At 45.5% G+C, this 24,033-nt stretch overlaps 1 protein-coding gene and 1 pseudogene across 1 annotated transcript in view; both read left to right on the forward strand.

The window, feature by feature from the left end:
• The window catches only part of LOC115324310, a 77,888-nt gene extending 66,193 nt beyond the window's left edge, over nucleotides 1–11,695 (forward strand). Inside the window, exons 2-5 of the mRNA XM_040221705.1 lie at nucleotides 7,178–7,378; nucleotides 10,046–10,114; nucleotides 10,195–10,353; nucleotides 11,428–11,695. Of these exons, the coding sequence (XP_040077639.1) occupies nucleotides 7,178–7,378; nucleotides 10,046–10,114; nucleotides 10,195–10,353; nucleotides 11,428–11,645 (647 nt within the window). The 3' untranslated portion in view covers nucleotides 11,646–11,695. The remainder of the gene's footprint in view (nucleotides 1–7,177; nucleotides 7,379–10,045; nucleotides 10,115–10,194; nucleotides 10,354–11,427) is intronic.
• A 10,148-nt stretch (nucleotides 11,696–21,843) lies between these two features.
• LOC115324313 lies at nucleotides 21,844–23,666 on the forward strand (annotated as a pseudogene).
• The last annotated feature ends 367 nt before the right edge of the window (nucleotides 23,667–24,033 follow it).

The following is a 24,033-nucleotide window of genomic DNA, read 5'->3' on the forward strand; positions in this document are numbered from 1 at the left end:
CTGAATTAAATGATATGGGACTGCGGCCTTTCCGGGGGTGAATGGAGGACATAGCCCGGGGAAAACGAATTTCGCCAGTTTCGGACGGCGCTTTTTTCACATTGACAGCGCGTGTATCACAGTCTGCGGCTGCTCATTAGAGAAATATAACCTAATTTCCCACCTGTACCCTCTCAAGAAAAAAGGGCGTCGAAAGGTGTATTCTTACACCCTTTGTCCCATATAATACACCCCCAAACTTCAATTCGACGTACAGCGCCCTACAGTCAAACAGACGGCCCGAAATTTTACGAGTGGATTGATAGCCGTGCGGTACAACTTAATAAAATAGCTAATGGACGTTTTATTGAACACGAAAAAAATAATCCGGGTTTTCTTGGCCCTACCGTAAAAACTCGGTGTTTTCTTTATGTGGTCTTTGATGCGTACTTTAGCTATTTAAAATGTTGTACTACACGGCTATCAAGCCCCTCGTAAAATTTCGGGCCCTCTGTTCGGCAGTAGGGCACTGTACGCCGAATTGAAATTGCGGGGTGTATTACATGGGACAAAGGGTGCAAGAATACACCTTTTGACTCCCTTTTTTCTTGAGTGTGTACACGCCGCTTCCTAGTGGCCCGCCGGCGGCCCAAGCCTCGCTGTCCTCCATTCACCGCCCGAAAGGGAGTCTCATAAAGTTTCGTTAACAACTTTAATTATTTTTTTCAGCGTTAATATTAATAAAAGAAATGCCGTAGGTATCACCATATGCCTAAAAAAAAGAAAAACAATCCCACACTGACGATTAAACCAGGGTCCAGCCTCATAAGAGATGGGCACCTTACCAGGGAGTTACTCTACAGCTTAAAATAGTTGTTTTCACAATTCGTTTATGCAGGACCCAATAGGACGCAACTGCCCGCGCTTGTTTCCCAGGGCTATTGTGACGGCGGCAGAATATCCACTTCCTTTTTTGGCGGGAGTGCCACCGGCCGGCAGGCCCGTCTACGCAGCTTCGCGGCGACGCTCTGCGACGGCTCATTACAAGAATGTTAACCCACGCGTCCCCCCCTACATGCCATTTGCGGCGACGATTTGGGGTAATTTGTTACCAGAAAAAATAAAAAAAGCTAATCATATTTTGTAAAACAATCTGCTGATTAAACAGCGTGTCTATAAAACGATCTGTCAATGAAACGTCATTCGATGAACTGATTGCCACCGCCAATGAGAGGCGTCTGTCAGGAGAATTTCGGGGAAAATATTTTTCCAGTTGCCGGGAGAACAGACAATGTGGCCTAGAATTACCCCGTACCTGCTTTCATTTCGCGGATCGCTTGCCCGTTTGTTCTGCTCTACGGAACATGCTGTGTGTAATAAACTTCTGGGAAATTCGAAGGGAATATTCTGTGTCTGCTTCGCTATCTGTTTACAAACTCATGTGGGAGTACTTTTTTTTACGCGTTTCCTTCGTGTATTAAATAGGTTAATTCAGTTCGGGACATTTTAAATAAGCTTGAGATATCCGACCTTCCAGACGATACCCATCAGAGATAAAGAATAATTCGCATGGGTGCCAGATGCTAGCTCGAGAGCGATTCGTTTCAGCAAGCCTTTGTCAGTGGAGGGATGCCGCGGCTAGGCTTCTGCTAGAGCAAGTGAGCCAGCACTGCCATTCGTGGCTTGATCGGATCTGTTCATTTGCATGTGCATGATATATTCAGTTACACAGTTCAGAAAGGGGTAATGTATAGCCAGTCATCTTTGACTTGACGATGACTTTGTTGAGGTTGCGGAAGAGCTTTTAGTTCATTGTGAGCCAAGCTCTTCAGAACATCGCGATGCCACAGAAACAAGTGAACTGATGTAGAGCCTTGGCCATTCACAACGTGCTGCTTGGGAGTGTGCTTTACTAAGACCAATGTGGGTTTGAAAGCGTTGATCTTCGACCTTTGGATCTTTTCGTAGATGCCATCAGTGCGAAGCTAACAATTGAAGACTCGGCAGCTTAAAAATCGTGTTGAAGTGGCTGCCAGGGTCTTGCGACAGGGGAGGCCGCAGGAAGAGGCGTTCGGAAGCCGCAATGGCTCCCCAGCCCCAGAAATCGCCCCAGGACCCTCCCCAGGACCCTCCCCAGGACCAGGCATAGGCTCCCCGCTGAGCTTCCTTCCTAGCCCTTTTCAATAAAAGTTCCGAAAAAAGCATTAATTGATCTTGAATTATTCATTTTCTCGCCAATTAAAATAGTGTATAGACAAAGCATAGGAGGACCTTGCCATTTGTGCCCAGAATGTTTTTTTTTGCAGTGGGCTGCGAATAGGAAACAGGCCAGGGGTTCTTAAAACCCAATGTTGGAATAACCAGGATTTAAACGCATTGCCATCATAGCATACCCAGCATTAAAGATATGGCTAGGGTTCGGAGTTTTCGGTTTAAACCGATAAAAACCAATAAAAGTACGCCGAATTCATTTTCGGAAATTCGGTTTTAACCGAAAAAGGTCAGTTTTTAGGTTCGGCATTTTCAATTTAAACCGTTAAAAACCGATAAAAGTACGTCGAATCCATTTTCTAAAATTCTGTTTTAAACGGAAAAGATCACTTTAACCTTCCAGTCGTACCGCAGAGCCGTGGCGAAAAAGTGGAAGGACAGTGTCTATATGGAAACGTGTCCGAATGTATGGGATACACGGATGCCATCACGACGTTTTGGTTCAATGTGCGCATGATCGATCGGAACGTGAAGTCTGGGGTGCTATGTTGCGCTTTTTGCACTCCCAGGAGACTTAGGAGAAGGAAGTGACGTCAACGACTAGAGCAAACGCAGATTGGATGTTAACAGAAGAAAACAAAATCAACATCCAATCTGCAATTGCTGCGTTATTGACGTCACTTCCTTCTCCCTAGTCTCCTGGGAGTGCAAAAAGCGCAACATAGCCCCCCCCCCCCCCCCCCGAAATTCCCCATGACTTCACCATGTACTCGTTGTAAGAAAAGGCTGACTTGATGCAAGCTCTGCATGTTATGTTGTGCTTCAAAACGTCCCACCATGTCTCTTTTGGCGGTCAGTGCCAGTCACAGTTGGTTGATTGACCAATTTTGGCTCAGGCAGCGCTTTATCTCCTCAGCCTGCCCGTATCCAGTGTTAGCGTTGGCAGGGCATTCTTGAAGCTCAGGGTCATATTAACAGGAAAGAAATAGTACGGATCAAGGAGAAGAATCTGGGAAAGTACATGTGTGTAGTATAATAAGATCACGTCATCCTGATGTACAGAAGGTGAAGTTCCATATTTTTGGGGGGCATAAGCTTCATATGTGACTTGTTTGTACTTCTGTGTTTTTTTCTTGATTCTTTTATAGTTGCACACATTTGCCAAATAAAGTGTCCATTCCTTTTTCAATATATCTGTGCCATTATTCTTTGAGTGATCACAAATACCAGAGAAAAAAGGATCATCTGATCCGGCGTCCGTTGGTGTTTATTTTAGGTTCACCGAAAAAAGCCGATAAACTTTTGTGCGCATAAATATGCGCCCAAAAAACCGAAAACTGAATTTTAAAATAAACACCGAAAAAAGTATGCCGAATTTCGAAAAAATAGAAAACCGAAAACACGGAACCCTAGATATGGCATTAACATTGGGACATGCAAATGAATTAGCTTGACTGCCAATAACGGCCTATTCAATGATTAAACTTATACGCCAATGATGGCATAGCCATTGAATTACTGTGAAAGCCGAAATAGGCATAGCCAATGACATAGTGTGGATGCCAACGATGGCTGAAATATTGGTTTAACGATGGCCTAACAAAGGTGCCAATTATGGCTGGAAAGTTGGTTAAAGAACGGACTTACATTGGTGCCAATGATGGCTGGAATATTGGTTGAACGATGGGCCAACGTTGGCGCCAATGATGGCTGGAACATTGGTTGAACGATGGCCCAACGTTGGTGCCAATGATGGTTGGATCACTGGTTGAACGATGGCCCAACGTTGGTGCCAATGATGACTGGAAGGTTGGTTGAACGATGGCCACACGTTGGTGCCTATGATGGCTGGAACATTGGTTGAACGATGGCCCAACGTTGGTGCCAATGACTGGGCCAACATTGGAAGAAGTTGCGCTCGGCCAGGATACCAATGTTAGACCAACCTCCGGAGCCAGCGTTTGCCATTTTTGGCCCAATGTAGGTCCAACATTGGTGTGCTGCCTGGGTAAACTTCAATTTTCGTTTCAGTACCCCTTTAGAACGGCAAATGCATTGTTAATGCTGCCATAGGCACGTTCTCGCAGAAACCGCCATCTTAATTGTCGCAGGCGATATCAGTCGCCCTCTGTTGGACTCAACGCGATTAACTGTGTCAGTCAGCCAATTAAGTCTTCATGTATAATGAGTGGAGACTTATTTTACATCGATGAAACTGCTGTAGCAATTGTGTCCTTTGCTCAAAATTACTTTATATATCTACCATCCTTATGTAAAAGTAAAAAAAAATATAAGAGCAAAGTTGCTCAAAAAACTGTCCAGGTCCTACCAACATTTCAAGTTCCTGCTGGTAACATAATACCATCTTATTGGGTAGATTCTTGAAAGTATCGATTTTCCACTGGCTTTTAGCTTGGTTGTATAGGGTTGGTAAAATCTATTGTGCAGCGCATTTTAATTTGTTTGTATGAAGAGGCAAATTCAATACTGTCCTGGAGCAGTGCATTTTACTGCCATTAAGGCAGTACTAAAAAGTACTGCCTCTTTTGTGGTCTTTTTATAATCTGTGTGCACTTAAATCTAATTTTCCTTACAGGCACCTTACAAAGAGCAGAGAAAAAGCTTACCAAGTGGGTATACAGATGTTCCATCGAGTCCTCGGAGATTTCCGGTGATCACTTTCAATCTTTTATAGAAAGATGGGTGGAAATAATGAACTGTATTCTAATTGGCATGTATATTTTACTACATAGACAATGCAGCACCGGTAGAAAGGAGAGCAGAGGCGACTCATCCCCGTCTGCAGATACCAGTACTACGTAAGCAATAAATAAAAATATTCATTGTGCTATTTTACTGAAGGGCTCTTTACGATAATATTTGCCTTGCGTGTTTCCAACTAAACGCTAGGGAGTGAAGGGGGTTCTTGACATTCATGCCTCAAGGGTTTCTGTTACCCCGTGTCCCCCCGTCCCCTCCCCTCGAAAGGGCACAACTTTTAACATCCAAAATATCCCTCATCTTGGTTGCAAGCCATCGTTGGTCTAGTTCAACTCTAAGTGATTGTTTCTGTAACCAGAAAGGTGATGGCCATAGTCTGAAGCTTATTGATCAGTTTTGCTTGTGCCCAAGACCCGTAGACACATCAGATGCTTCAACAGTCCAGTTGAGCTCTCTAGGTGAACAGTCTCACTGTCGAAATTGTTTCTGCTTTAAGATGTGCTCCTCTCATTTTGGTCGCTTTAAATCTTAGGGAGAGGCAACCGGAGATCGAAATATAGAGTTTACATCTGTTTCTTCTAAACAAGTGATGGGTGAACCAACTGTGACAACTGCATGAGGTATGCTGCGCTGCGTAGTTACTTTAACAAACACTTAGACTAGGGGGTGAAAAAAGATAGACAGAAGAGAATGCAACATACATGTGAAGGTGGAGACGAACTTTTAGATAGAAAAAAGGAAAAAGATAAGCAATTGTTATTCCGCACCTTCACATGTACGTCATGTTCTTTTCTGTCTGTTTCTTGACCTTCGAGTCTACGTGCTTGTTAATGTGCAACTACGGAGCGCAGCATACCTCAGGACCTCGCTTTAGAGTGATTTCAAAACTCTCTTTTATTTTTTCGCGCCAAACAGCATGCTCACGAGGAAAGATGCTTGTTTTTATTTGTGGCTTTGCAGCATGGATACACTATATACACTTCACTTGTTCTCTGAAGTATGATTTAGGCTAGGCATTATACAAATCCACAACCTATATGACCTTCCAGTAATGGAAGTATAGGTAGTGCTTGTGCATTCAGTAAACAACTGTAATCATTAGTGTTGTGACAGGAATTGGGGGTGCCCAACTAGGACTTCTTGCTGCTAATGTCTCTTGTTATTCAGCCCCACAGGCCCCATTAAGCTCATGTTCAAGTGACGGTCCTAGTGATTCTGCTCCGGCATCGAAGCGGCAGTCACATCGGGTTGAAGAGCCTTCACAGATCCCGGCGAATGATGAAAGAGCGACCCGTGAGTCTTTATTTATTCTTAAACAGTTAAGGCCTACATAGGTCGAAGGCTGAGTCAGTTCTGTTATCTAGGTTATGTAAGAGGGGCTGGCTGTACCATCTTCTTTGCTCTGGCTTAATTTTGCCAGAAAATGCAAACAGTAAGGTTGTGCTTCTTAGAAGATTGATGGAACCAGCCTTTGCAAGTCATCAAGCGGGTGGTGTTCAAACAAAACCCGGAGTAAAGCTGACCCAAGTTATTGTGGACCTAGAGAAAAGCCTGCTGTGTTTTGCATCTCCTTGGAAAAAAGCTCCCCTGCAATCTAAGTTTTTGTGTAACAATGGGGAGTTTATTTCGTTGAGTGCTGTTATCGAGTGCTCTAGTTGGCCATTTACAAGCATGCTCCAAGGCCTGCACTTGGCGCGGTATCAAGATTAGGTCTCCAAAAACAAGCTACTAAAACTCCTCACGGATGCGGAGACTACGAACATCTCGCAGCTGCTGCTAAAAAGCTGATCGCTATTGTATGATTCGGTAAACAGCCTATGAAGTGCTGAAATTGCAATTTACTGCGCTTAATTTATGTGTATACTCCTTAATTTTGTTATTATATAAAAATATTTCATTTTATTTTTGTCACGAAACCCACGGCACCTATAAATATAGATCTCTCTTCAAAAGATGCATAGAAAAACTGCATGCATGTAAAGGCTTCGAGACATTTCAGTTAAATCTATGCTTGATTTCTGCTTTTTGGACCACTTGACCATCCTCCACTGCGCTGTCCCAAAGCTCCATTGTGATGCGCTTGATACGAAAGTGGCAAGAGACCATTTTTTTCTTGTATTAGCTGCTGCATTGTCGCACCACGCTTGGCAGGGCTTTACTTTCTATATTTGCATGGGCAAAAGGCACCGAGCGTTGGCATCTCCCAAGGAAATATTTGCTTGTGTTTCAGGTGCCCAGCTGCAGACAGCAGAACCGTGAGGTGCAGCACGAGACTACACAGCTGAGGCTGGATGTCCAGCAGCTGTCGGACCAAATAGCAGTTCTAGAGGTGCCAATGGGGCAAGCTGCATCGATCCCGACGGCTGCGATTCTTTCACGGGAACTTCCGAGGCTGCCAGCCAGCAGCCTGAAGGAGCTGGAAGCAGCGGAGGCAGCCATTCACGACGAGACTGTAGCCACAGTCTTGGTATTAACAACCTCTTGATTCTCTCCATCCCTATCCTGTATTTCTATGCGCTGTTACACACTATCCTTGATTTTCAAATTTTACACCTACTGTACAATACTGACGAAGCGCCCACCCCTCTTTTAATGGAGAAATGGTTAAACTTGATATTGGTGCTTTATCTATCCAAGCGGTTAAAACCAAGATGGCAGCTACTGAGGCACAGTGAATGGGAGAAGAAAGCATTTTTTTTAAATGACAAATGATTGGTCGAGAGTACTCTACCATATTTACAGTACTAATCTACCATATTTACGTGCATACTCAATGCACTCACATAATTAATGCAGCCCCAACTTGAGCTTCAAAAAGTTATGTTTTTTTTCTGTATGCATTTAACACATCCACAATATACGAAGGAAGCAACAGGATGCCACAGTGGTGCATGCTGAGTGCAGCAACAAGGCAGTAATATAAAAAGAAAGCCGCACAGAAGCCCGGAATCGCCAGGCCCCCAAAAAGAATGCAAGTGGAGGATGTGCTAACAAGGAGGAAAGCATGCGCAAGTCTCGTTGATTGTGAAGACAGGATGTCACGGCAACTATGGAAGCACACGCTTCGAGAGCATCGATCCTGTGCTTGTAATCGCCGAGAGCGACTGAGTGTGTTCCGGATTTCGACATTGGGCCTGGTTTTCGGTAATGTGCTTTGCACAACCAACGTATTCCGGATTGGAGATTGTGCACGGTTTTCATTAGCGCTACCAGCGCTGCAGTGGTTAGAGCCAAAGTTGTATCTACTGTAAAATGCCGAGTAAAACCCCATTTCCTAACAAGTGCCCACTATTAGCATTGAAATTTTCCCAATGGCCGTGGCCCGCGCGCGAGGAATTGTGGGAGAGGCTGTCCCTAGCCTGGCCGCTTTGCCTTGAGATGGCATTGCCTTGTCTCCCCTTAATCCTGTATTTTTCGATTCCATTACCTATTTTATCTATTCCAGTATATTTGTTATTGCTTCTAAGTGTTTCTATTTCTTCTGCGCGTGATACTTGTATATATATAGAGTGTTTGTGTCTATTTTGCCTTTTTCGACGGGAGTGCCGACAAACAACACGCCGCTTCGGGCGTCGTCCCCGGGTGAGTACTACAGTTGCTACCGATTCCTATTCCGCTGTTAGCTGTTCAATTTGGTTCATTTGACCCGCGTGCGGTCGAGAGGAGCCGTTTATGAACACCTGCGCCTGTCATAGGGGTAGGCAGAGCTCTAAATCGACAATCGCGACGCTCGAGAAGAAAGCGCTGTGGTTTGGCCGCCCGCGCTCGCTCCATTGACTCGCACTGTAGCGTATGCCTTCGAGTTCCGCTTACTTAACCAAGATACTGCGCGCCGCTTTGTCGCCGCGAATCATTTGTCCGTATGTTTGCTTAGCTGAGGCATATGCAATGCTGCGGCTCCTGACAACTGCGCGCTGCGACGCAATAACTTTGAAACGCCGACGGCTCAATGTCGCGGCCTCAATGCGCCTATGGCATGCCTTCGTAATCTAACTGCTAAGCTGTTGTCAGTTTCCAACGCCCTTTTTCAAGTGCAGAGATGTGTTGCCGGGAATCGTTTGTCCGAATGCCTGCGAAGCTGTAACACCAATCGGCATTTCGGTCAAGACAACTGCACGCAGATGTCTTGACCCAAATGCTTCGCTGGACGATGTCTTTTAGAGAGCGGTGCCAGGCACCATGCTGTGCGCTGACAGTATTGTTTACACAGCCTGGCACACAGCAAACTGTGCCACCGGGCATGTTGCTGCTGAGGGTGACCAAAAGAAATAAAATACCTAAAGCTGACATCTTGTTTGAAAAATAAAATTATAGAAGGAACTACGAGTTTTAAGATAACTACCTGGGTAACAGCACATTTCTGCACTTGAAAAAGGGTGTTTGCAACTGACAACCGCTTAGCAGATAGATTAAGAAGGCATACTATAAGCGCATACAAGCCGCGACTCTGGGCCACCGGCGCTTGCGAAGGGCTCGCGTCGCTGAACGCAGTTTTCAGGCGCCGCAGCGTTGCATACGCCTCAGCTTCGCAAACATTCGGACAAATGGTTCGCGGCGACAAAGCGGCGCGCAGTATCTTGGTTAAGTAAGCGGAACTCGAAGGCATACGCTACAGTGCGAGTCAATGGAGCGAGCGCGGGCCGCCAAACCACAGCGCACTCTTCTCGAGCGTCGCGATTGTCGATTTAGAGCTCTGCCTACCCCTATGACAGGCTCGGGTGTTCATAAACGGCTCCTCTCGACCGCACGCGGGTCAAATGAACCAAAATGAACAGCTAAGAGCGCAATAGGAATCGGTAGCAACGGTAGTACTCACCCGGGGACGACGCCCGAAGCAGCGTGTTGTTTGTCGGCCCTCCCGTCGAAAAAGGCCAAATAGACACAAATACTCTATATATATACAAGTATCACGCGCAGAAGAAAATAGAAACACTTAGAAGCAATAAAAAATATACTGGAATAGATAAAATAGGTAATGGAATCGAAAAACACAGGATTAAGGGGAGACAAGGCAATGCCATCTCAAGGCAGAGCGGCCCCCAGGCGAGGGACAGCCTCTCCCCACAATTCCTCGCGCGCGGGCCGGGGCGCTTGGGAAAATTGCAAATCGTGTATTCGGAATTTGTGTTTTCAGACACATACTTCGTTTGCTTTCCGGAGCCACAAACATGTGCATGCTGGCCTGTGGAAATTCTGTGCTGGGGTATGGATTTGAAGACATTGCAAAGGTTTATGATTCATGTACTAATTTTAGTTTCTTTTATCATATTTCATGTTTTGCAGAAGGAGCAGCTTCTCAGAATTGGAGGAGGACCCTGCTGGAAACTACAGCCAACATCATGAAAGATTTAATGGGCCACTCTGTCCAAGTGCTATTTTCTCTTTACGGGCGCAAAGGAAAGAGGCCATTTAGCGGCAGGCAGCTGTGCAGAGTGGCAACAAGTGATATGTTATCTCTAAATCTTGATCTGCAAACTTAATTCATCATTTACTGCTAGTGGCAGGCAGTGTGCTTTGCTATAGTCATTACAGCTTAAGTATTCGGTGGCATAGTAGATTCGAAGCATTATGCAGCTGTTTTGAGTGTCTCAATCGTGTTTAAAAAAAAAAATAGTTCGCTATGGCACAAACTCTTTTTTTTTCCAGGATATGGGCTTAGTTGGAAGACTATCTTTTTTATTAAAATGGTCACTGACACGTCATACTTTGCATATTATGTGCTAACCTCTTCTTGGATACGTTGCAGGCATTATACAAAACACATGTCCTGGTGACTCGCGCACTAGCTCATACATTGCACTTTGTGCGCTATTTCTCAGTATAGTAAAGATTCTTACTGCTATTTACAATTTGGTCACTGGGCGAGCAATATTAATGTGATGGCACCACAAATGGCCATATATCTCAATGTCAGTGAGCTGTTTTGAAGCATAAACAGGACCCATTTCATGCCAACTCGTGCTGCATGTGGAAGAAGGCTGCTTTGAGAACATGATTTAAGTAAGATAACTTCAGTAACTATAGACAGAAGAGAAGCAAGCAAGATCCAGTCGGGTGACCTCGGAAGTTTATTTGAGCCTATCACGCAGCGTACCACTCCAATGGTGATAACCACAGTATATTCACATTGTCCCAGTAATACCTGCACAATTTTTAGATAACTTGAATCAGGGTCTAGTTGAAAATGAAGAGGAGCAGATCTCGTCCTGCATATACCTCCCGGCGGCTACTAAGCCTAGCATTGACATTGAATAATTCAAAGGCAATGCTACTGCTCCAATCTTGCAGCACTGCAAACAACTATCCAGAAGAAAATGATATACCATCAGGACATACACTCGAGCGGAGAGAACGAAAATCCCTGCGAGAAGTCACTAGTATGCTAGGCACATCTGCAATACTGAAAGAGTTAATATTCAAAATTGCGTTTGGGTTGAGTTGCTGAATTTTAAGTTGTAACTGACGAACTAAAAAGTAGTTTTCGATTTTGTCTTCAAATTGGGTGTCCGCTTGCAGATGCCATCTGTGAGAAGCAGGCCGTTGACAAGACGACGGCCCTAGCAGTCATCGGGAAGTGGCTGCCGGGGTCTGTGGACCGGGGCGGTGGAAGGAAGAGGAGATTTGCGGCTACGATTGCCGAACCCTCCGCCCAGTCCTACGCCCAGCTCTCCGCCCAGCCCTCTGCCCAGCCTTCTGCGCTGTCTACTGCAGAGCCTTCCGCCGACCCTTCCTAGGCCGCCCTGGTTGCGCTATTTTTTAATCTTTTGATTTGATTTAAATAAATTATGAACTGTAAAACGTGGTGAATAATTCATTTGCATGCTTTAACGCTTTCTAAAGTGTCCAAATATGGTAAAAATGCTGCATTTATTAGACTGGCATCATCGCAAAGAAAACAGTTGCAACACTGGCTGAAAAAATGGCACCAATAATGGCATAGCTAATGTATGCAAAAAATAGCCAGTATATTAGACTGGATGCCAATATTGGAATAGCCAATATTTAAGCCAATATTGGAAGAGCCACTGTGTAAGGCCCTGGATGCCAATGTTGGTTCAGCCAACGGTGAAACGTCTTAGGCCAATATTGGATAAAAAAGCGCAAACCACGTTGGTCCAATGTGGGCTAGAACGTTGGGAAACCAGTGGCCCAACATTGCCACCAATGTTGGACTACCATTGGATCGGGAAGCGTTTTCGAAAATGCCCACGTCAGATCAATAAAGGAACCATTTTTTGCCAACATTGGGCCAACCGGGGTCCAAGAATGGTGTGCTGCCTGGGAAGCAACATCATGTATGTGATCTGCCATCATTATTATATCGTACGAACCACCATTGTCGTGTATCGCTTTCGATTTCGGTCCCAACACCGGTAACCTAGAAGTGTATATCGTGTTCGATGTTTTATCCCACCAACTGTAACTTCGTATTGATATGCTATTCGATGTTGAGTCTCAGCACCGATAGTTCCTTATTTCGATGTTGTGTTGAAACATTAAACTGTATCGCTGTACGTTGGATATATCGTTTGCCAATCAACTTTTGTTGCGTTACAGCAACTGCAATAAACATTTGTTTGAAAACGGGGGAGTGGTGGGCCGAGTGGGCTAAAGCGCACACCCAGCTCGACGCGCGTGGAGCGAAAGCTCGCGCTGCAGAACCCAGACCCTGCCCGTTTCGATCTGAATTAGCATCGTACCGGCGTGCGGCCGTGTATCACTTCTGCGTGGTGCACGTTAAAGACCCCAGGCTAGTGGTTGCACTGCACTGGCTAAATTGCTCATCTACAGCCAGTGACTCGTCGCAACTTTAACTGGCTGACCAACTACACGCTGTATAAATATCCACATAACCCAATTTTTGTTTGAAAACGATCAATCCAATGAGCATGTCGTTTTTGGTGTTTTTCATTGAAAGGTACGTCGCGGGTGTTCAAGCTAGTTATTCTGAATGGTTTAGTGGTTGTCTAGGCATTTCGAGCGCGAGAGGTTGTGTGTGCTGTGTGCCGTACCAACAGCCGTACAGTCGGGGACAAATGTCCACAGGACGCGCGAGCTGCGACTGAAACGCATTGCTCTGCCATCTGCCGGCGGGTCACCTGGTTTCGAGATCACACAAAAACGCATGCGCGTCCTACTGTGCCTGCAAGCATGTGTGTTTTCCCGCTTTCCTGCGTCGCGGCGCCTAACTCGGAATCGGGCACGTGGTGCCGCCTCGGGGATACCGCTTGCGGCTGACGAGCGTTTGCTACACATTCCGAAACTGGAGATACCGCCTGCGGCATTGCGCCGCATTTCGCCATGTCGGCGCAACTTGCTTTATGACCAGCTGAGCTTGATATGTGGCATGCTTGATATGTGCCATGTCAGTAAGCGCAATCTCCGAGGCGGTACCACGCGCCCGATTCCGAGTTAGGCGCCGCGACGCAGAAAAGCTGGAAAACACGCATGCTTGCAGGCACAGCAGGACGCGCATGCGCTTTTGAGTGATCTTGAAGCCAGGCAACCAGCCGGCAGATGGCAGAGCAATGCGTTTCAGTCACAGCTCGCGCGTCCTGGGGATTTTGTCCCCGACTGTACATACTTCCACGTTTCGATCAATGTTAATGCGTTCGCAACGCAGAGCGTTTGTGTATCGTGTGCATTCACATCCATTATCTTTGTCTAACGTATTGCCGTATGGCAACTCGTGCAGTTTTTAGAGCGCAGCTCTTAGGGGCCCGTTTCCGGCTAGAGCGGCGTCGGCGTCGCAGTCGCCGTCGCCGTTGGCGTAACCGCGAGGCCACGTGACCCCCCCGAGTTCACGTGACCCACCCAGGTCACGTGACACCCCTAGGTCACGTGACCCCCTGAAGTCACGTGACTTCTGGGAGTCACGTGACCTCAGGGGGTCACGTGACCTAAGGGGGTCACGTGACCCCCTGAGGTCATGTGACCCCTTCAGGTCACGTGACCCCCGAGGTCACGTGACCCCCTTGAGGTCACGCGACCTCAAGGAGTCACCTATCCGTCAGTACGCTTACATCTTCCTCCTCGAGAGCTGCGCTCTAACCGGCGTTACAGGAAATTGTAAACGGCTTTCATTTTTTTTTCAATGTCATTCACGCGATGTCGTATATGTGGGCATACCGATATCCACATGTCGCTTCACGAAAGCTCAATATCGTGTCACGTTTCCTCTTAGTCCGGGGTATATGCCGACCTAATTCATGTTGGTAACTTGGAATTCGTTTAAAGATATATGCAAGCGACAATCATATTGGATTCTCCTTTGGGCCCGTGATCGACGACCGATATTTATATATCGTCTGGATATACAGCATGTCCATGTCGGTCACCAATTTGCGCGCCGTGTCGTATTCTATTCCAATAACCGCGCATTAAATCACGGTATTGTGCTCCGACATCGTGTTTATACCAATACCCGAAAGTTATATTGTGGTAGTGCGCTCCAATATCCTGTTGTATGCCAATAACCACATATTACATCGGGATATTGTGATCCGATATGAATTCACATTGTGCGTATAAAGTTAATCGGATAACATTAAGTTTTTGTCGGTGTCCATCAACTTCATTGGAATACAATAGTTCCAATAAGCCGAGTTCATATTGCCCTTTTTCAATAGGGCTGTTACGTCGCAAGAGGATATGTATGTCGTGCGCATATAATTTTGAATCTTTCCGGCTTAGTCTACTTTACGTGGATACTCGAAAGAATTTCTACTTGGACGAAACTTAAGGCAAATCTTTCAGCAGTTTCCATGGCCTACGAGCCAGCTAGCTCCAGTTGTTTATTTAAAAGTGAGAGTTGCAGATTCTCTAGTGCGGTTCGAAGCAGGAATACTAAAGACAGACAACCGGTACAGCATTTTAATTGACGAAGCTGAAAACGACTGGTGGCACCTGCATTAAAGCTTATTTTTCTGTAATACGCACGGACGAGAACGACGTGTGCCCAGTCACGTTGGAAGAGGATATCTACGCCCCTTTCATGTAATTCTAAATCATTCTGCCTTAGCGTGCTGTAGGTGGCTTGTCAAAGTAATTGCTTTTTGAACGCAGCTAATCGCAAATCTCTCTTCCAGTTTCCACGGCCTACAAGCCAGCAGGCATTAGTTCGTTTTTCTTCAAAGCTGTGCATTCCAGATACTCTATTTTGGTTCGAAGCCGGAATACTGGGAGAAGGCAGCTGATACGTATATTTCATTGACCGAGCTCAGAATGACTCGAGGCAGTTTCTATGAAGCTGATTTTTCCGAAATGAACGTGGACATAATTTCGAATCAATTCGTCTCAGTGAGGAACTGTTGCTTGTCGCGAACTGATCACAAAAATTTATCTTGCAGTTTCTAAATGGCTGCAGCTAGCAGGTGCTGTTTTCATTAAAACGTATCTCACAACCTGTTTTCAAACATCAAGTTTTTGAATGAGGATTCTAAGGAATACAATATTTGGCAGTTAAAGCCGGTTCCTCCAGCTTACCAATATTCTTAAATATACTTGGTATGGATATGCACAGTGTTTTTCTTTTTTCTTCTTCATTTATAATTTGACGGCATCAACTTTTTCTTTTCGTTTTTCACCACTCAGTAGTTCAAACTAGAAGAATTAACGTTCCAACGAGATGTCGTGCTGAACGTGATATTCCAACTCGTATATAGCTTTCTTGGTGTTCGCAAGAATACAAGGGTCATTTCTTTGGATTCTAATATTCATAATACGCTAAATACACTTGAATTGTAAATCCTTGTTGGGTCCCCATACGTCACATGGGGATGCAATAAAGATTTATGCGGTATGGAATTCCATTGCTTTTACCGTAATATGAATATATTACGCTTTCCATATTAGGGTTTTCCATTAGGGACCGGCTTATTTTCCGGATTCTAGAAACCGAAATTGCCTCCGTTTCCACATGGCGGACTGAAACACCGAATTCATTCAGGTTTATTTCCAAACTTTTATTTATTTATTTATTTATTTTTTTGGCGGAGGGGGGGGGGGGGGGGGAGTAGGGCAGCTCTGAACAAATTCAGCTTCTGCGCTAAGTTAAACGGGAAAATTGACGTCACTGACCTCAACACCAATTTAATTCCCCGCTTAATTCAGCAAGGAACTGAATTGTTGTTGAGGTGAAGTGACGTCAATTTTCTACGTAAATCTAACAGGAAAACTTAATTCTTCCGCTAAATCTAGCGTAGAAACTGAATTGCCCGCTAAATTGTGCAGGGAATTGAATTGGTTTTGGGGTAACGTGACGTCAATTTTTCCTCTAAATTTAGCGCGGTTACGCTGACACCGGCGGCAACGCCGACGCCGTAAAATGTGTAAACGGGCGCTCTTTAGTGTGACCACCTTCCTGCAGGCGAAATGCGGGACACCCTGACCGGAAAAGGGGGGGGGGGGGGGGGTGTAAGGGGTAAGATTAGGACGGTATTTTCACGAATCAAGAAATAACTATTAAATAAATTGACCATCCCGCAAATCCCGATAGCCTGTGCAGTCCGAAAGCACATTATACACCTGAAAATTGTGTCGGCAATAGGTGACCGGCGTTTGAGCCGGAAGTTTCGTCATCCGAAGCGAGGCACCGCGTGACTTCAGGCTTCCGGCAAGGTATATGTACATGGGTAGCGAAGCTTCGGCTAAAAAGCGGTTCAAAACAAATCGCCAGCGACATCGACCAGGGTCACGTGAAGGATGCGATTGAAGCGCAACTAGGAGAGGTGGGGACTAAAATTAATAAAATTAATTAGTTTGTGACGAAGTACAATCATTGGTATTTTTAAACAAGCTAAATATACTTAGTAGATAATATGAATCATATTTAACGCGCTACAAAATTCAGGACTGTCTTTGTTTTTGCTAATATTATGCACACTTCTTTTTAGCGTCCTCTGTACGCCACTAGCAAAAAGGCCGACTAGCAATAGCGATATTTGCAGTTTTTTGTAGACCTCGTGGCGCGCGGAAAGGCAGGCTGCTGACGTCCGTCTGCTTGCTTGTGTTTGCGCCTCCACGTGCTCTTCGCTTTTAATTGTTTTAGCGGCAGTTAAAGTCGTCATGAAACGAATTTCCTACTTCTTTCCCCTTAGCTTTAGTCCTCAACTCAAATGCGAATTGTAAAATCACGTGGTCGTGACATACCCTCGGCACCGGTGCGATGACTCCTAGCTTCCACCGTGCTTTTTATGCACACCATAGAACTTGTCATTCCCCAGTGACAATAAGTTCCGTCAGGGCACTCATTGGCCACGAACGCGAATCCAAATATTCGTCGACAGATTGATTGTTGACGAGCGCAAACGTTCGAGTGACGCAGTTCTCGTGTCGAATGCGTGAGCTGGGCTCTGGTGACGTCAGTTTTGCGCCGGTGACGCATTTTTGGAACCGCGGATGTATCATAGTGAAAAGGCGGAGAGCTTTCGAAGGCAAGAAGGTACAAAATAGTCCGCTATATGTTCAAATGTTCGTACCGAAAAGCTGGCTTTTGACTTGCTAGCCTCTTTCTTTTGGCCAACTGAACGATATGCGATTAGTAAAGTCCCAATTTAAAATTATTCATCCCAACCCAAATTCGTTTCATGGGCCCTTTAACACCGTTTGGGGAGTTTTGTTGTTTGCTCGGGCGTGATTATCTCAGTTACCTGCGCGGGAACTCGGCTGTCGTGCGCTTGGATCTTGGACGCAACTGCGCCGAAGGGGCTCAACGTCTTTTGCGACGATGAGCACAGCGCGATACGCAAAGAAACGGTGCTCCGTGGAAATGTGTGAAAGCGACATCCGCACGGCTGGCATCTTGCTACACCGGTTTCCCCTCGACTCTCGAAGGTGAGACTTCGCTACTGTCAGTGACATGCCTGCTGTGTGATGTTTATGCCCCCTTGTTCGGTCTTCTCTTAACTCTTGTCAGTTTTACTTTAAAATATTATTGTTGTATGGATGTGCACAAGAAACTACACCTGAAGGCGTAATATGTTATACTAGGAATGTTGACTTCGCAGCGTTGTGTGCCGTCATTATAAAAGAGCCCACGATATTAATATTTACCTGTACCGGCCTGGCTCAGAGGAGCCTAGAGTCGTGATCATCGGCGTGGTTATCAGTGGTACAACACAAATATATAATAGGGTACCTGTGCGTAAGACTCGTGTTTTTACACTTTATGATGTACACAGAGCGTTGATGTCATGCATTTGTTAATGCCCTTGCTCTGATTTGCTTTGGTTTGTGGACATTTTGGCCATTTTTTTTTTGTAAGTATTCACGGCACCCTCATAGCACCATGCCTTATCTGCACGCGCGAAGCCTGGGTTCGGTTCTGCAAAACCCAAAGTCTACAGGGGAAGACTCCATGGCAGCTACGAGGCAGGGTAGTTTGCTCCTTACATTTTGAGGAGTCAGCTTTCCTGCGCCCTGGACACCTGCGCCACAATGCGTTGCCAAATGTGCTTCCCACAAAAAATAAGCAGACCAATAAACCTTCCATGTACTTTGTAACTAAGCATGGTTAACCCGCTCTTAGAAAAATAGTCACCACACGGGGTTGAAATATTGGTTTTGTGGGCTCATAACATTTTGTTATTATTTGCAGAGACGACACATGGCGACATTTCCTGCAAAAGCTCTCTAGGTTCAGCAGTATTGCATGGCGAGCTTTTTCACTTTAACCAACATAAAGTGGCAGCAACTGCCAGCACCACTGCATTACCTCATGCATGGTCTTTATGACTTGAGCATTTTGCAAAAAACTAGGTGAGATTAGCTGGGAAAAGCTGGTAGAACATGGATAGAGCTACTGCTAGAAGTTCAGTCCAGGCCCGTTTATAATGACATGTTTTACTTGAAGTGACACAATCAACGTCAATATCGGTCCACAGAGCATCTTTTGCCTTGCCGACACCCAGTCTTCCATAATAAAGCTGCATATTAAAGAAAGTGATTTACATTTTGTGTTAAAATATACGAATTCACCATAAATTTGCAGAGGTTAGTTTAACACCCTCATCGAGCTACACATGCTTCGGCAGTCCAGACTCACGGAGCTTCTGTAGTCACCCTGACGACCAGTCTTCCGAAATGAAACTTTCGTTGGAACAAGGTGATTTCCTTTGTCGTGTGTTAGAATAGACTCATAGGAAGGAACTCAACTACTATTCCATGGCTAACTTCATGCTATATTTGCAGACAGGATTTCGCCAGCCTCATCGAGCTGCACGTACTCCGGCCACTCGGACTGGTGGAGTTCCTGTAGTCACCCTGACGACCAGTCTTCTGAATTAAACCTGTCATGAGCGAAGTTGAATATACTTTTTATGCGTTTATATAGAGGAATAAGGGAGGACTTCAACCTCTACACCTTTGTTAAGTTCGCACTAAATTTGCAGAGCGTATTTGTCACAGTCGCCCCCGCCTGGAGGTTAGAGGCGCGATTTCCCCTTGACGGTTCGCCCGCCGGCCCTCTACAACGACTGAGAAGATATCGCGTTGTCGGGCTGCCATTCCCGCCGACTTCACCCCACAACCACGAACGTCTTACCCCTTTGAAGACCCAAAAAGCTCTGCCCCGTAACTATCCGCTCCCCACGAAAGACGTCTCAACCGTCCGCCTCCACGGCGACGTATTTCCCGCCTTTGTCGGCACCGAAGGCACCGCCGAGTACCGAGTTTCGTCTTGCCGTTTTCCGGTCGCCGCAACCCGAGCCGGCGCACCGGAAAGGCAAATCGGCCAAGAGGCACGGCGAGCAGCACGAAAACACAAAGAAAAAAACATCGCGGGAGAGTCGGCCGGCGCCAGAGTTTGTGACAGTATTTCTGTGGCTTCATTGGACCACACATAATCGTGCACCTTACTAGAGAACAGTCGACTAGGGGCCCATAATAAGTGGTGGCCGAATATTGCTTGTGGTACCTTTTTATTCCCTTTTCTTTGTGAGCTTGCTTTCTTAAGTGGTAGAAGCAGCGCAACTTGACGAAGGACAGGAAACAAGGAGTATACACACAGGCGCTGTAAATGTACACAGAGAGGCACTGTTTCTGCCAGCTTAAATGAACGACCAACTCGCCCAACTTTGCACTCTGTTGAACTTGCTTTCTTACTGGCAGTTTTTGCAAAATACTTTCTTTCTTTCTCTCTTTTTGTGCGGTTGATCACAACTACGCTCTACGTCAAGATGCTGCTCCTGCTCAAGAGTCCAGCGGGGACGTGGCTGACATGGAGATTTTGGTTTCTTCACCGTCGCCTAGAGACTATCTGGCTGCGCAGCTGGGCCTTCTCAGAAATGTGAGTGCTTTCTATGACGCGAACATTTTTTTTCTTTTGCAGTTTTTTTTTTGTGAAGTTATAAAAGGTCAGGCCTAAAAATAAAACGCCAAGGTTCGAAAAACACCAGGGGATACTAAACTTTATCTTGAGAGCAGATGACGCCTGGGGTCACATAACACCAGACCGGCTAGCTAGCAGTTACAAATCGAAGTTTGTTCAAAGTTCACCACATATTTGTTTCACAGTATTGTCACTGTCAAGCACAAAAAAAAACTGTTCCGCACGCAGGTGCTAACACCGTCAAATCAAAACAGCTGAACCGGTTTCACTGAATCATAAGTCTTCCCACAAAGCCTCACGTAAGACAGTGTTTTTTAAAGTTATCGAAAAGCTGCCGTGGTCAAATGTGTGTAATGCTGAGCCTGTCATGGTCCCTTGTCCTATCTGCCAAACATTAGTTGCCTGTTGTTGTGCGAGCGCTTCACTCTTACAGTGCCATGGGCATAGGTAACGTATGGCCAAGCTTTAAGAAAATGCATTTCACAGTTTGGATGCCTATTCTGACTTGAATTTTTCTGTGTGCACCCTTGTCTTTTTGGACTGTCAGGTCTCTGGCCAACATGAAGCACCCTGTCCGACATAAAGATGTACTGCTGCTTTCCTAAACTTGAACTGCATATGTGTAGTTTGTCACACTTCCTGTTCTTGTTTAAAGACACTTCAAAATATTGAGGAATATTCTTGAGCGTGAACAGCACATGTAATAAATTGATGGCGAATGCAAGTTTTTCTTGGAGACCTAATCTGGGTCATTTGTCAAATTGCAGCACCCCGCAAAAGCCGCAGCATCGACAACGAGAAGGTGAACGCCCTGAGAGCCAAGGTGCAACAACTTTAAGAGCGTAACAAGAGGCTGCAAAAAAGGCTGCAAAGACAACTTCAGATGAGGAGTGTTGCCGAAGTCGCTGGGAGGGTCCGCGTTCATGGGTCTCCTCCTGTCGCCGCACTCGTTGAAGCCCAGCTAAGAATGAGCAATGTGAGCCGGTTTGGCCAGAGATGGTGCAGCCACAACAAAGCCTTGACTTTAGGCCTCTACTTTCATAGCCCCAAAGGCTATAAGTATTGCAGGCGACTGCTTAGGCTGCCATCCGTAAGGTCACTGCAGCTATGGCTTCAGCGTGTGCCACTGAAGGTTGGATTTTAGCCTGTTATTTTCGAGCTGATAAAGAGGCGGGCAGCTTCTTTTTCTCGAGCGGATAACGCCTGCAGCATAGCCTTTGATGAAATGCATATCAAAAAAAGCTTTCATACAACCCCTCGTCTGACAGGTTTGAAGGACTTGAAGAACATAGTGGACAGCAAGACGAAAAGCTGGCAAAGAAGATTCTCATGTTCAGGGCGAAAGGAGTCGGAACACCGTGGAAGCAGCCGCTTGGCTATTTTTTTCGCTCACAAAGGCACACCTTCAGATGTACTAAAAGATCTCTTTTTCCAGTGCTACAGCGCCCTTGTGGACGCTAACCTGGAGGCGGTAGCTGTTGTATGCGATGAAGGGTGTCAGAACGTGTCTCTTTTTCAAGCAACGTAACTGCCGAAAAGCCTTACGTAGAGATCAATGGCTAGCCACTTTTTTTTTCCTTTTCGATGCTCCGCACCTTTTGAAGTGACTCAGAAATATGTTATTCAAATACGACTAAAAAGTTGGTGATTACATAGTGAAAAGTTAATACATCAAGGACGCTTATGAGAAGGACCGCAAACTTGACATCCGTTCTATGCCAAAGCTGAAGGAGAAGCATCTTAATTGGACCTTCTCGTCAAAGATGTGCTGGCTGTGGCTCGCTGTATGAACAGCTGTGGCTGGCAATTGCCAGCCACAGCTGTTCATACAGCGAGATTCGTCAAAAGAATCGACCGTCTCTTTGACAGCCTCAATAGCTCGCAGAAATCTGCAAAGACGCCATATGCCTCTGCAATGTGTAACGGCTCTATCCATGTTAAGTGTTTGAAAGAGTGCATTCTGGTTTTTAAAAGCCTGCAAGTGCTCGGATGTAGAAGACAGCCGCAGTGCATTCGTGGCTTCTGCTTGAGAGTTAGGTCACTGCTGCTGCTCAGCAATCACCTTGCGGTTGATTACGGTTTTTCCCACTTTTAAAACCGCCATTTGAACGAGGACACCCTTGAAAATACTTTTGCGGTTATACGTTCAATATCAGGTGCAAACACGAACTCCACTTTCCGTCAATTTCAGGCCGCGTTCACGCACCTTTCGATTAGCAACCTATTTAAGCTGCCGGACAAAATCAAACTGTGCTGACGACATGCCTCTCTTTGCTACGTTTCCAGCACGCCTTTTGGCACCTTCTCCTCCTCTTGCCTTAGGAACCGCAGTTTTTCTTACCACGGCAGACGATTCGTCTTCAGACTACCCTTTGGCAATAGAAAAGAACAACATCGTTTATTTTGCTGGGTGGTTGGCATAGAACTTCCTGAAGGTTCATTCCTGTCTAGGAACATCCCAGAAATGTGAGCTGAGGACAGAAAATGCGTGTTTTTCTGAGGTAAATCAAGTGCTCTTGTATTTGAGTGTGAAAGACACTGCCGACTCCCACTTTGGAATCCTCTGAGCTCCTTCTGCTTCTTTCAGATTATTTGTTGAAGCTTGTAAGGAAGTCTTCGAGACATGCATCAACAACCTAATTTCAAAGGAGAACGTAGGGCGAACTCTTTGTGTCCTTTTTCACCAGAAGATTCCAAAGTCTCTTACTCTATGTGACGAAAGTGTTTATGATGATTTGTTTTCTCTGAGTGCACGAGTCATTCAGCACTGGTTCGCGAGGAAAAAAAAGCTGAAATATTTGATACAATACCAGAGTGTAAAGCTAGGCAGAAAGTCCAGAGGCTACGTATGGGAGACCACCCAGAGTACTTCTTAAAGCTGTGCAGGCATGTTCTATTCGAGCCTTTCATTTTCTTCGGTTTCTTGAGGAGTAATGTAGTCTTCTAACTGACTCACATATATAGCGTTTAAAGCTGTGAAGCAATACTGGCTTATGAAGTGCAGCATGCCACAGAGCTCCAAGACGGTTTACTTCACTTGGCTTCCTTGACCTGCACCAAACAATCGCTGCGGTGCAGTGTAGCAGCACCAGCAGATGCAAGTTAAGATATTTTCAACATTATAATACCTTGACCAAGGAATGTGTAGAAAAGTGTAGTTTTTGTTCTTTGTATTACAGCGGTGGCCTCAGTTGTCCTCGGAACACTGTGGAACCTCCGAGTTATTAGTGGCTGCCTATAAGCTGTCAATGTCCTTACAACATCCAGTCGATTGTACAATATCTTATTATAACAGTGTGCCTTATGTAGCGATCTACTTGTTTTCTTCGACCATGACCTTTTCAAACTAGTTGATACCAATTGTATAATTCTAGTGAGTAATCTGAGTGAATGATTGTAAGTGAATAAAACAAATAAAACGCGACTGTTGAAGCGACGTTGGACTTGCATTAGAGTTACTGTTGTGTATTTCATACGCCCAACAACACTCCAGCAGTTTGATTCACTCTTTTTTGTGACATTACATCATTCGCTTTAAGGTTTTTCACATATTTACAAGGGATCCCGAAGGAACAAAAAGCATAACACTCCGGCTGGAGTTTAACCACAGTGCAAAGACACGATTGTGTGTCGAAATGAAACTACTATCACAGCAGGTCTTTCCCGTGGGCTTGGCACTTTGCCTTGAAGGTAGTGGTTTCGGACGACGAGGAGTCTTCAATGGGCTCAAAAAACGTACCATCAAGGACTGACCACGGCCCCTTCCCTGACATCCTCTCTTTCTGACGAGGGAT

Source organism: Ixodes scapularis, unplaced genomic scaffold, assembly GCF_016920785.2.
Source record: "Ixodes scapularis isolate PalLabHiFi unplaced genomic scaffold, ASM1692078v2 PGA_scaffold8__174_contigs__length_109621045, whole genome shotgun sequence".
Lineage (NCBI taxonomy): Eukaryota > Metazoa > Arthropoda > Arachnida > Ixodida > Ixodidae > Ixodes > Ixodes scapularis.